This window comes from Corvus moneduloides, chromosome 4, assembly GCF_009650955.1.
Source record: "Corvus moneduloides isolate bCorMon1 chromosome 4, bCorMon1.pri, whole genome shotgun sequence".
Taxonomy (NCBI): Eukaryota; Metazoa; Chordata; class Aves; order Passeriformes; family Corvidae; genus Corvus; species Corvus moneduloides.
Window position 1 is genome coordinate 64737270 of NC_045479.1, and position 13936 is coordinate 64751205.

Here is a 13936-nt window from a genome sequence, read left to right on the forward strand (position 1 = left end):
AGCTGGAGCTAATCTATATTTAAATCATCAAAATCACTGTTAACCAGAAATTCTTACAATTTTGAAATTTCAGCTGGATAATGACAAAGAAATAATGAACTTACTGTCCCTTTTCTGAGCTCACCAGAATGCTCTGATGTTATACAAGTTTAATAATACTTGGCACTGATCTGGTGGGGCTAGTAAGAGTGTTGCTTGTTTCCTTTTCTAGTAGCTGCTGGCTGGTTGTGGTATTGAGTGTAGCAGCAGCCTCAAGGTTTGTTGCAAGTTAATGCTCTTCTTTGCATCATCTTTTGTACCATCAGTAGTACTAAGTGATACTGAGAGGGGACCCCTTTCCAGAAGTGCAAAGTATATTTATATAAATAAGTAAAATTCCAAGCCTCTCATACTGAAATTGCAAGGAACTAAAAACTCTTGGAAAATATTTATGTTTAGCTTGAGTACATCCTTTCCACTGCAAATACACTCTCATTATAATATGCTTAGACCATTCTCAGTGCAGAAATCAGTCAGAAAGATCTTGGGAAGTCTCAACAAGATCACCATGTATTTGGCTCTTTCTTTCATTTTATTTTCAATTCTGCAATTGGACACATGAGGATCTTTAAACACTAGCCCTCCTTACTCTGCACATTAAAATCCCTCACTGGAATTGAAACTGGGAAACTCGCTGTGGGGTTCTGACCTTCTTCCAATAAGAAACATAATGCTAATTAAGTTGTTGTTTTTTATAAAATACTTTATTAAGAATAATAAGAGTAAACAAGGTTACAAAAATACCAACTTTATTAACTAACGAAGATGTCGTTAATTACAGAAGATTTGTATTACAAGTTATAACCACAGTGTTCCTTTTTCATTAGGCATTCAGCAAGTTGTACTTAATGGGAGCATTCTTTTTCTCACTTAAATAAGAAAAAATACTTTTATCATACACTAAACTCCACAGGCAGCTCCCTGAAGTTAGATCCCATGCAACAAAACACCATACATAAATGCCCAAGTGTACATTTAAAAAGGAACACTGGAAAATTTTAGGGTGAAAAGCCGTGTCACTTCCTGCCAGCAGCCCCAACATTCAAAAACAGTAATATACCAGTGCACATGAGGGAGGAAGAAAATAATTGATAAGGAGACAAGGGTAAGCAACCAATCCAATAGGCTTCACCCAGTCTCCATGGGTGTCTGCTGGTTTACAACCAGCTTTCCAGAAGGATGATGACAAAGCCTCAACTCCTGCTGAAGTTGCCTTGGAGCTGAGAATCTGTGTACAAGGATACATGTGGAAAAGCACTGAACAACTCTTAGGCCCTGCTCTTTTGACAATCACATTCACTGAATTCAAGGGACATTTTGCCTGAGTAGATTTTGACCCCTAGAAATATATTTGGACCCTCGTTTGAAAAGCTCTAACTCAAGTGAGTAGCTCTGTCAAGTACATTGGCATTACCTGCAGCAAGGGATTGCAGAATGCCTCAGAGAATTTTAATCTTAAACTAAAGAAGATTTCAGCAGTAGCAGCAAAAATCTAGACCAGTACATTCCCAATGAGAGCTACATTGTTCTCTGAGGGTCATGAGGTTTGTGAGAGAAAAAGAGATAAGGGAAAAAACTTTTTTAAGGGAAAAATGTTTTCTTTAATAAAAGGAAGAAGCCAGTTCCAATGCCCAAAGAAAACAGTAATTAAGTTAAACTAACTTCAGTTGCACAAAATCAGCTCTTAGGTTTCAATTCCAAGATTTTATATCCAGACATTACACCTTTCAGAGATCAAGGATTAGTTACAGCAAGAAGAATGAGAATGAAATTAAACAGAGTTTAAGAATGTCCTTAAATTAGAATTTAAGTTCTGTACCCTTTATTCTAACCTGATTAAAATCACATTTACGAAGTAAAGTTCAGATCCCACTGAAGTTAGTAAGAGGCTTTTCAGCAATTTAGATGTAGTTCAGGTTCCCTTGTTATAGCAGAGAGAAAAAATATTAGAATAGTGAAAAAATATCTATAGAGTTTCCTTTCTTAAGAGAGTCCTGTAGTTATAACAATTGCCTGGTACGGTACCATTGGTACCAACAAGAAATATTCACAGGAATAAATGAAGTACAGATTCATTACCACATATCATTATTCTTCTCTTCCCTTGCTCTTCAGGATCTCAGGTGCCCTCCATTCTGAGATAGGGAGAGCATAATTACCCAGTAAGCAAGTGCATACAAACTTGTTAAGTTCTGGAGCATCAACTCTGCGCAATTTATTTTACTGAGGCACTGCCCAGAACAAACAGGTAAAAATCCTTACACATTGTCTAACAAAAAACAGTATTTTTATCATATATATATATATGTGTGTGTGTGATATATATATAAAAAAATCATAGTCTTCTGCACAGCAGAAGCTTATAACTAAAATATTTTAGGATTCGATTTTTTTAGCTAGACATAACAAAATTCCTGCAAATATAATACAGTGAACACATAACAATTCTTAGATTACAAAGAGTGAACATGGAATTGTATGTTTTATCCACATTCTAGTTGTGGCTGAGAACAAAACTCACTTGGAGTTTTTTAAAAGTCTCTCTCAAAAATGTAATCCTTTCAATAAGATATGGTCAGTATATACTTAGTACGAATACACTCTTCACCTACATGACAATAATAAAGTGTAAATACAACAGGCTAAATTCTGCTCTCTTTAGGCCTTGTGATTAAGAGAGGTCAAAGGGAGCATAAAACCTTCAGAGGTGGCCAGAATAGATCGAGACAGACTGTCTGCGTAGCATCCACAACCTTGAATCTGCTGTACAGAGAGGTCATATCTTGTCCAAAGAGACTATTTACATCAGGAGGAATTTCAGAAGCTCTGCTTGCTGAAAGACTTCTTCCTATGTGCCAGTAGAATCCACTGGATATGTGACACAAATATCAGCAAGCCAAGCCACTTAAGCATGGGCTGAAACTCATCCCAGCTCACCAGGAAATGTAAGAATGTGTGAGTCCCGTTGAAGTCAAAGTGCACTACTGAAGAAAATTTGGTGAGTCAAGATGAGGCCTGTCTCCCAAGACAGCTCCCCTGGAGTGGTTGCCTTCTGACAGGACAGAATTCAACCCTGCATCTTCTGTGTGAAATGTCCTTTTGTACGTATACACCATGGTGTCAGCCTCATGGCTATGTAGTTAGGTGTGATACACAGACCAAATGCTGCTGGAAACATTTTCAATTTACACAGTCACAAGTGAAGTAACAGTGCTGTTATTTATGCAATTACATGTACAGTAGTAAAACTAGCGATTGGATATATGTTGTATCAATTTTCCAGAAATTAAAGGGTAATCAGTGCCACCTATAACAACATATTTGTACAATACTTCCAGACATAAAACTAAGTGCCTACAGGAGAACAAGCACTTTTCACAGATGATGATTTTTTTTTTTTTTTTTTTCCCTGTCAGCATAAAGGAAAATGGTTGTCCTATACAAAGGCAGGAAACAAGCAACAAAACTATTGGTGATGTTGTCCATATTAAATAAAAGATCATATCAATGTCTGCAATTGTTTTATTATCCTGAAAGGAATTATACAAAAGAAAGAATTTTATCCAAATCTAGTTAAGGTTTTATTGAAGTTCTCAACTATTAATGTATAACTTACTTTTCCCAGTCTTAAGTCTCTCAGCCAGGTGCCAGGTTCAACTGTTCTTTTTCCTGCTGTAAATGCAGAGTTTCATGAAATAACTAGAACCAGAGAATTTTTAATACTTTTCTGTTTAGAAAGATTTGGGCATATTTGATTTAAATTTCTTTTAATGCCTAAAGTCTTCCAATAGCTAACCAGGATTACTTTTTCAAACTATCTTTAGCATTGTAAATCCACAGTTATTTCTGGGTCAAAATGATCAATATTTTGCTAACCCAAATGGGGTTTGAGATATCTATTACAGGACCACATATACAGTGAAGGAACCAAGTGCAGAACTAGTCTGTAAGCACTGTGTAAAAGAAAGTGGTAGTGACTTCTATGAGAACTCTGCTTATGGCAGGCTTGTCAAAGTCCATCAAAAATGAAAAGGTTACTTACTAAAGATATTATTTTTTAATAAAATACTGAAATCTTTGACCTCTTATAAGGGGGAAAGAGAAATATGATCATAAATGCTGTCCTTCACAGATTCATATATCTCTCAGTAGGGCTTTTGTCATATATGAAGAGAAATATATGGCTCATAGAAAGAATAAGATGTGTTAAGTAGAACTATAATTTGTTTCTCCTTCTAATATAGTCTGAAGAGCAGCATAAAAGAGGTCATATGATCTATTTCTACAAAACCATTTTTCATCCAGTAATAATGTCTTTGCAAAATTGTTTATCCATTCAAGTATCTTCAGGAGATATGTCATCATACTTGCATATATTGTAAGTCACTCCAACATTTATAAAACAACACTGATAGACAAAAACACCAAAAACACCCATAAATATTAAAAGAAGCTCAACAAACTTGACTATCAAGTACTTAAAAAATTGTTGATCTTTACATTACACATTAGTTACATGCTGTCCAAAATCTTTCAGTGGAAGTTGTTGAGTTTTTCAGGGTTTTCTGTAGGTCATCATAATCTTGTGTATCCACCGGGAATAATATGAGACTCGAACAAAAATCCCAGGACGATTTTGAATGGCACATCCACGGCCAGGAACAATGACACCAATTACTATCTTCAGCCTGTTTTGTTCACAAACCAAGGGACCACCATAATCTCGCTAGGAAAAATGAACACAATGAATGTCACTTCTCAAAATGCTTCAAGACACAGCTCCCACCTGTCTACTACTGAATGGTTTCTTTTGGTGATGACAGGGTGCACACAGGCAATAGTGTTTTTCTTGACACAGGACATACACCAATTTTCAATATCTTTTTCATAATCAGAACTTATGAGAACCAATGACAAAGTTGGCCTCTGATATTTTGTTCCTTTTCATGCAAATTAAGCTCTGTGGTCCATCTTTACATGTGATTCTAGTGACTTCAGACTACCAGATTTTATTCACCTCTTTAAGCTACCTGCAAGTCTAATATTTGTTTATGTAAATATAAACCAGATGAGCAGAATGTGAGTTGACTGATAAATATCTTTGTTATGATCACAGGCTTTGCATCAAAGACTACTGAAAAAGTCAGGTTAGTATTTTTCTTTCAGTCAATCATCTTGCAAGGCCCTAGGATGAGAATCTAGATGTACTAATAGGCAGGGGAGAATAACAAACATAATAAAGGGTAATATTTTTTAGGCATTGAGACATAAGTTGTTAAAACTTTTTTTTTTTTTTTTAATTCTGAATGAATCAGACTCCCATACACCAGTTCATGCATTCTATGAAAATTTGGAGTATGACCCACTGAGATCAGAATTAGATACTATCACACAGATCTGGGACTTGGACATAGGTACTGCAGTTTCTACCCAGGCTAAAGGTAGACTGGACCCAGCAAACCCACTGCAAAACTAGACAGCAAATGCTCATATCAGATAGTGAGTCATTGTTTCAAAAAATGAAAGCTCACAATTAGCATTGCATTCTCTCTGGATCACCAGAGCAACAACAATGCTTGACCTTTATTTGGTTTGGGATTTTTTCTGACTGACGGCAGACTAGTTCCCACATGAACAATGAACTATGTCAGCACCATCAGAGAGGCTCATAAAACACTTTCAGGAGTGGAGTTTCACCTGCCAATCTGATTTTGTTCTTCTGCCTGTTCTCTGCTGAGGAAAGTAGCTTCAAAGGAGAACTTAGGGAGCAGGAAACTGCTCAGTGATTAAGACTGATTGCTAATATTAATTCAGTCCATTTCTTCTTGCAGGGAAAAACAAAGTGCAGAATCCCCAGCAGATTTACATGCAGATGTTTCATTTATAAGCCTTGACAAGTCTAAGACCTCATTTACAATTAAGTTTTTTTTTTTGAAGAAAATACTTTGCAACAAAAAATGATCCCATGGAATATTAATAACAAATGGAAGAAGCCTCAGCTTTATGAAGATGACCTCTCTTCCCCATGGTTTGGTAGTACCCTTGGGTAGGGAAATTTCACTACATGGTTAATATCGGTATTAGGAAATCAACAATTCTATTCCAGGTAATAAATACTTAATAATGTTCATGACTTCCCTCCTTCTAGATATCCTCAGTCAGATTTTCCACCGAAAAAAAAAGATTATATCTTCCTGTAATAAATTATTTACAGTTTTTCGCCTCAGATGTCTTTTCTCTATCATCAAAACTAGTGCTAAGCAAAACAACTGTATCAAACCATATGATCAGTGAAGTAGTTCTCCTGTCGTCACCAATATGTTTCTCAGGCTAGACTACAGAGACCAAAAAGCTCCAGCCTTCTGACTGATACAAACCTCAGTATATTTTTGGATCTTTCTCCTTCCTTCCTAACTTTATCAACTCTGTTGAGTACTGACTGTTATGTACTTTGCATGCAATACCTCATCTAAATATGAAGGTGAATTTGCTCCAGCTTTTGCTTTCTACTCAATCAAAACACACAACTATTGCTGCCACAGAGCTCACCTTAGTCCTTATTATACAGAATACAAATTTGTCTCAGTCTAGTGAAGTGTTTTAGTTGTATGAGTATATTTAAGATTCACATAAATCTTCCAATATGTGGTAGCACAGTGAAATTGAAGCAATTTCTGTACTCTGACATAAAATAGAACGCTTGCAGCACAAATCATTTTCCAATGCAAAAGTTTAGTGCAGTGAGAATAAATAAAAAACCTCCAGTAATTTATTTTTTGGGAAAGAAATAGCTAGGATCCTAAAAATGTATTAGGAAATGCGATATTTACCTCACAAGGCCCAGCACCTATGGTTTCAGCCACAGCACAGATTTCAGACTCATTCACAGTGATCTTCCCTTTGAAATATTGGTTGCACTTCTCATTTCCCAAAATAAACAGGTTTGCTACTCGGAGAAGGCCATCATAGTTAACTACTACAATTAAAAAGAGAACAAAAAAGTTATTCTATTTTAGGGGGAAAAAAAGTGTTTCAAGATACAGTCTAGATAAATTTATTCATGTAATTTCAGTTATTGTACTTTCTCTCCAATACTCACATTTTTGTCTATCCCCACTATTATCATGGTTTTGTATTTTGGATTTCTTATATTTTCTGCAAATGGGATTTGCCAGACATTTGTTTGGTTTTCATGTCTATTCAGTTCTCTGAGAATATCTGGACAAGTTTTTAGTATTGGAATAAAGGGTTGGGTAACTGGGCTTACTCTACAGCTCACCAGCAGCTTGCCCAGACATCAAAGAAATCAGAAAAAGAGCCTGAAAATGTTATCACTCCATCAGTGGATGGAGGATTCTTCTCCCTGCCTTAAAGATGAGTTAATGTGTAACAGTGTCTGCCATGGCCTAGGGAAGGACATGTGACTTGAAAAAGACTGTAATAGAGTGGAGTTTTTCTTATTCTGTGCTGGCTCAGCTACCCTGAATGACTTTGGGCCTGCAAGGGCAGAGCCACAGCCTTGTGCAATCTCCATTCATCAGTGTAAAGGTCAGGATGCAGGAGCCCTGTGGAGCTTACTCTTGTTCTACATGTTGAAAGACAAGCCTGTACAAGCTGCAAAGATAAATAAAGGGTCTGGACCTGCCCATTCTCTGCACAGCCATCAAAAGAAATGCCAAGCTTGCCCTCCACTGAGTTATTATCCTGTTTTCTTGAAAAAAGTGGATGTAACACTTCTTCCTTCCCTGACCGAGATTCTGTGAGGATTATAATAAGTAGTGCATAAAATATTAGCACAAAGTCCTTGGATGACAGATGTTATGTATTTACTGTATTACATAACTCCACAGCATTGCAAATTCCTTATCAGTTCTCCTAAGCTAAGCTTTCCTGTGATGCTGTACTGTGCTCCAGCCCGATGTCCCTGTCCCCCAGACAGCCGATGCCCCCAGAGGATGGCTAATATGGGCATGCTGGGAACATCAAAGGCAGTCATTTGGGAGAGGGCTGGTACAGATTAATTGCCACCCACAAAGAAATGGCAGAGTAGTGGCTACAAGGAAGACAGCCTCAGAATTCCAGCCTAGTTTCTGCTCTGCTTCCAGGACAGTGTGAGTATATTGCTGCTGCTTACTCAGGGTCTGTGGCAAAACAACATTTGAGCACAGTAAATATTGGAGTAATTATTGTCAACTGGCAGCTATTAACTTTTTATCAACACATAATTAGCCAGATATAGCATTTACTAGACTAAATAAATGTCTGTTCTCCCACATATTTGTATTTTCTTCACACAAAACTGTGTTTAGTAAACATTAGTAAGGTTGCAAAGTCAAGTTCTCAAAAGTTAGGAAATGCCAGACTTAGGGTTGTCTGTGCATCCCTAGTTCAGTTATTGCGCATGTTAATAAGCTCTTTAATTATATGTTTCTGTATTAGTGTTTCCACAGAGGCCTGCTTTGGGTTACAGAAAGAGACTGCTCAAGTAGATGAAAAAGAGTTTGTCAAAAAACCCTGTGAAAACTCTGCAGAGCAATTCTTCTATTTTTTTTTTTAACATGTAGATCAGTATTTTTCTCTAATTCATTCATTCCTTGAAATGTTGAATCATTTTTCCTGTCACTGAAAAAATAACAAAAAAAGGAGACACCAGTGGAAAATATTTCATATTAGATTAACTTGGATAACAGGCTCAGAGATCTACAAAATTAGAAAAAAAACCCCAATTCTATTTTATAACAAGAAGTGTTGGACAACTGTGGCATCAGGCAATACCAGCAGCCTCACCTATAATGACAAGAGGAAGTAAGTTGTCAACGTATTCATTTAGTTTTTAAAAATAGTTTCTTACATCCAGTGTATCCCCATCCATAAACACTGCAGCTGGTCTTCTCTGGAATGGTACATCCAGAAATGGGCAATCGGATTATTTCTACAAAATTTGTCAATATAGCAGGTCTGAAAAGAGGAAAAACAAAAAAAAAAAAAAAAAGGATTTTACTTAACCTTCTAAAATGCATTTTAAAAATTACATTGCCTATTATAGACCGCAGCAATTAAAAACTGTGCCAATACTTTTCCATTCATTTTGTCTTTGAAGAATATGATGGATTCTTCTACCTATTTTTTGTACTACAGCTCCTAACTGTCAAAAAAATTCTTGAAATGCTGTCACCACTTTTATGCTATTTAACTTGTGTTTTAATCTTAAAAGTAAGTAGTGATGGCATTTCATTTGAATATATAGGTTTGTTAATGTGGAGAAAGTTTGAAAGCTTATATATACACAAGGATCTCAGCTACAATCTGCTGCTTATTCTATAAATTAAAACCATATACTAGTCCATGTGAGTACTTTGTGGGTTTTCTTTAAATCTCCCAACAAACCTAAACATGGTTATCAGGAAAAAAAGTGTAGGCATGATTTTTCAGGAGTGACATCTGTTTTCTGAGTAATGTAGATGGACCTGCACTTCTGCATATACCAAGCAAAATTTCTTTCAGTTGGAAATTTACTCCATGGAGACAGCATCTGTAGTATTGGAGACAGTAGAGCAATGAACCTGCAAATCTCTTAGGACGAATCCCACCCATCAGAAGAAAATCCCAGAATTCACAATAGCAGCTACTAACCTGCTAAGTTTCAGTAAGACCAAATCTGACCCTGCAGGGCCATATACCAACTGGGAGATATTCCGCACTTGTCTACGCTTCTCCTCTCCCTTTCCTTTGATGTTATGGACTCCAAGCCAGGCTTTGTAGTCTTTCAAATCTTTGTACCTAAATGAGGGAAAGTTGGTTATGATTTTGCTGACTATATAATAAAATAACTAAAAAAACTCTGCTTAATATGATTATTCTGGAAGATCTTAACTAATGCTCTTCAGCAGAAATGGCTCCATGCTGCCAACTGCTATTCCAAAATCAACATGCTTGGATGTAAGGTTTTGGCCTGAAGCCATTACATAATTTTAACTGTTACTAAAATCTAATTTTTGTTTCATAATAGTATCCAAATATTAAAATCCTTGGACAGTATGAACCTCTGAACTTTTTTAGATTTACTCAAGTTGTCTATTTTATTTTGTCCAGTTAAGCAGAAGCATGAGATTATTCTCATAAAAAGGCAATTGTCTAACCATGACACTTGGAAAATCTATTTATGCCTCCATGTAAAATAGCCAGGGCTATCTAGATTTACAGCAACAATAACAGAAAATACCAAGGTCCCACAGGCCTTTTATATCAAAAAAGCAGTGTTAAAGCCAAACAGGAGGGAAAACTGCTGCGTTCAAGTTGAAGAAGCGTTGTGCTGATAAGTTCCTGAAAATAGATGGATTTTAATATTGCAAAGCTACAGACTACTGTACCGAGAAGGGAAACACTGTCTTGCTGTAAGAACCCACTCTTCCTTTATCAAAGTACCACCACAGATATGCTTATTCCTAGGGGGGGAAAAGAAAAGAAAAAAAGGTTTAAAAAAACCCCTCGAAAAAACGTAGTATTAGTTTCTACACAGTCAAAATTTTAAAGAGTGCTTTGTTCCCCACACATGTTGGCTGGTGAAAAGTAGCAGACTGACAACATGAGGAAACTTGTCTCCGTCCCTTTGCTCTACAGTTTCAACACTTAGAGTAACATGACTTTGGAGAGCTTTACTCCAATGTGCAAAAATCAGAAAGAAAGACAAATTCAGTTACTCTGTTCATTTAGTGGTTTCAAAGCTGAATTTGTAATAAGACACCTAATTTAAAATTAAAAAAAAAAAAAAGGTCAATTCTTTGTAACAGGAACTGGACTGAAACTTTCAAGCAAGTCCCCAAACTGCCACCAGATGTAAACAACATTTGGTCATTATTCATGTAAGTATTATTCAAAGCATTGACCTCAAGGTGGAGAGTTCCTATTTGATTACAAGCCCTATGAGATTTGCGTCCCCACGTACTTCAGTTGGAAACAATCTGCAGTGTATGACATTCAACATGTGATTATAGAAAACCTGAAGCATAATATATCAAGTAAAATTAAAGCAATTAAGCATGACAGTTCTTTAAAAAAAAGAAATACTGTGGAATGTAGATTAATTAGTTTCCTTCTTTGTGCCTCCAAAATCACATTTATTTTCTGTAGTTCTTCGGAAAGTGAATCAGAATTGTCAGCAATTTGGGAAAAGCTTAAAATCTCACAATTTATAAATTCAAATCACACAAATGTTCAAAGCTTTGCAAAGAACTACTGGATAGATACCAGACTATATATGGAGTTCAAAGACAGCAGGATAACACAGAGCTTTGCCTTTTTAGTTTTTTTAATCTTATTTTGGTTAATGAGAAAAATATCTGGTCCAAAAGGCTGGAGTCTTTCTAAAATGTAGGTTCTAGAATGTTTTATTATAAAAATATTGCAATCAGGAGTATAACTATGTTCATCCATGTTGTGTTTGTACCACTTATTATCTTATTATACACAATTTCATTATCTGAGTTAGGAGATTCATTAGTACACATAAAAATGTTAATTCCAAATTTAAGTGTGGGACAAATTTAGAGCTGGTTCCATGAAACAGATGAAATCCATTTAAATGCACTTAAATATACTTGGTTACAGAATCTGGGTTGGATTTATAAGAAAATTTCATTGATCAATTTAAAATTTAGAGGTTGATTTTGGTTACCAAATACAAATAGTTTCTAAGTTTCACTGGGCCTTCACCATTCAGACAGAGCAATTCCATTTTGAACTGTACAGTTAGGTTTTCTTGCAGAAAGTTCAGCATTCATTAAAATTTTGTTTCAGACAATATTCTATTTGCTTCCTTGGTAACAACACAAAATAAAACTACATTTTTATGCCCACATGTAATACTTGAAGATATATTTTGCTGCTGGAGTTTTCCAGGAATCCCTTATTCATAAAAGGATCTGCAATCATTTAAGAACTCATCTGTTTCATGGAATTTTATTGCATAGCATAAAATTCAAATACCCTAACAATAGCTATTTAAATTTTAGGCACCCAGATGTAATTCACCTTACCTGCCTAAAAGTTCATCAAATATCAAGGCTATTTTTAAAACAGTGCAAAGATTAACTTTACCAGGTAGTGATTTAGCCCACTTAACTGGTTACTTAGTCTAGTAATATAGTGATCTTCCTCTAGAAATTTCTTTCTGAGCCATCTGATGCACTCCCAGAAAGGTTTAGATCTGATGGATCTCATAAGATGCAAAGATTACCAAGGATGGGAAGGACCACCCCAGAATTTCTATAGCAATCAAGTGATGTAGAAAATAAATTTTTTATCTTTTCCTTTCCTCCCTTTTTTCATTTAATACCTCTTTTACAACATAGTTTTAAAAGAGATGATGAATCATGAACTAATAGAATTGAGTTTTACTTTAGTCTGGCCCAGCAGACAAAAGAAGCTGGTTTTTTATAGTTTTTTTTTTTTTCATGATAGAAGATCCAGCGCCAATGGATGATATATATCCTGTTATAAATTAATGATTCACACTTCCAGCTGATGAGTTATGAACCAGAGTAAAGAACATAGGAAACAGCCATTCTGTTTTCTGGCTTTTCCACAGCAGCAAAGATTTGCCATAATGTAATACATGTGTTATACACAAGCTGTACGTGTCAGGGTCTTGTTTCACAGAATGAAAAGGATTTCCTTATAGCTCCTACTTATTTTTTTTTTTTTAAATACCAAATAAATTTTAATTTCATGCAATGACATGAGGAGAAAGCTCAATTTGACACAGGTACAAATCCTGAATCCTGCACTTCAGAACTAAATGCTCTGCCATCAAAGTGAAAATATTGATCTGAAATTTGATTTTTTTCTAACAAACAGTCTCTAAAATAAACAGTTTAATGCTGAATGCTAAGCCAATGTTATGAAAAGGTCTGCAGTAGCTAATTGCAAGAGCAGAACACTATGAGTGCTTTGCAGGTTCGTGTGTATAAGTTGATGATAATGAACATATAAAGTATTTCACTAGCAGAGTGAATACTATGGCATCACCTGACATTAGAGGAATGCTGATTCTCTGCTCTTACAGAATTTAACTGCAATGTAGAAGTATTCTTATTATGGTCAACACTTTCTACAGTTCTACAACGAATATCCTAGTAGCTGTATTGCCCTTCTAATCAAAGTGATATTTACCTGTATGTCAAACTAACCACCCATCCTTCGTTAGTTTGTGTTGGGATTCCATTTACAACTCTCAAATGTTTTGTTGAGGCACAAGGAATGGCAGTATCTGAAAGCAGGTCCAGAGATCACATTTTACTAAAAACAGTCGTAGGAAACCTGCACAGTTGCACGTAAGGACCACAAGAACGTCAGTATTTATTATGGATTAACTTTCTTGTGCTAATGCAATATATTTCTAGGCCATCAAAACTACTTCAGTGAAGCTGAGTAGGTCTATTTAAATATCCATAAGGAATATAAAATACATATATTTAAATAGTTTTCTTGAGATTTTCATAGTTAAAAAGCAAACACTGAAACTCATTACCAAATCCCACCACTGGCAAGACATGGCAGTGAGAATAGATAAAGGAGTATAATAAAACTATTCCCCATTTTTGTCTTGTAAAATTAATTTTGCTCAGTCTGTATGGTGGGTTTTTTACAACTTTAACTGACCTTTATCTTGTTTCCCAATTGGAAAGAAATGCCTAGACTTAGAGGATAGTCATGCACTGCACAGTTCATATACAAACTTACTTACCATCCAAACTGATTGCAGTAGGAGTTGTATCACCTTCACCTAGATAGACACATAAGATAGCCATAATACAAAATTAAAATACATTTAAAAATTGAATAGAGTAAAATTCAACAACAAATGGCATATTGTTAATTTTAATGGTTCAAAAAGTTT

At 35.6% G+C, this 13936-nt stretch overlaps 1 protein-coding gene across 3 annotated transcripts in view; it reads right to left on the reverse strand.

Moving 5' to 3' along the window:
• Positions 1-775: 775 nt before the first annotated feature.
• Positions 776-13936, reverse strand: part of HGF (hepatocyte growth factor) — a 57508-nt gene continuing 44347 nt past the window's right edge. For 2 of the 3 annotated variants that reach the window (XM_032106960.1, XM_032106959.1), the window contains exons 12-18: positions 13784-13822; positions 13210-13306; positions 10410-10484; positions 9673-9819; positions 8891-8997; positions 6870-7015; positions 776-4765 (exon numbers count right to left, since the gene is read on the reverse strand). In XM_032106960.1, the coding sequence (XP_031962851.1) occupies positions 4595-4765; positions 6870-7015; positions 8891-8997; positions 9673-9819; positions 10410-10484; positions 13210-13306; positions 13784-13822 (782 nt within the window). In that variant the 3' untranslated portion in view covers positions 776-4594. Of the gene's footprint in view, positions 4766-6869; positions 7016-8826; positions 8998-9672; positions 9820-10409; positions 10485-13209; positions 13307-13783; positions 13823-13936 lie in introns of those variants that run through there. The other variant, XM_032106961.1, reaches the window with a different exon arrangement.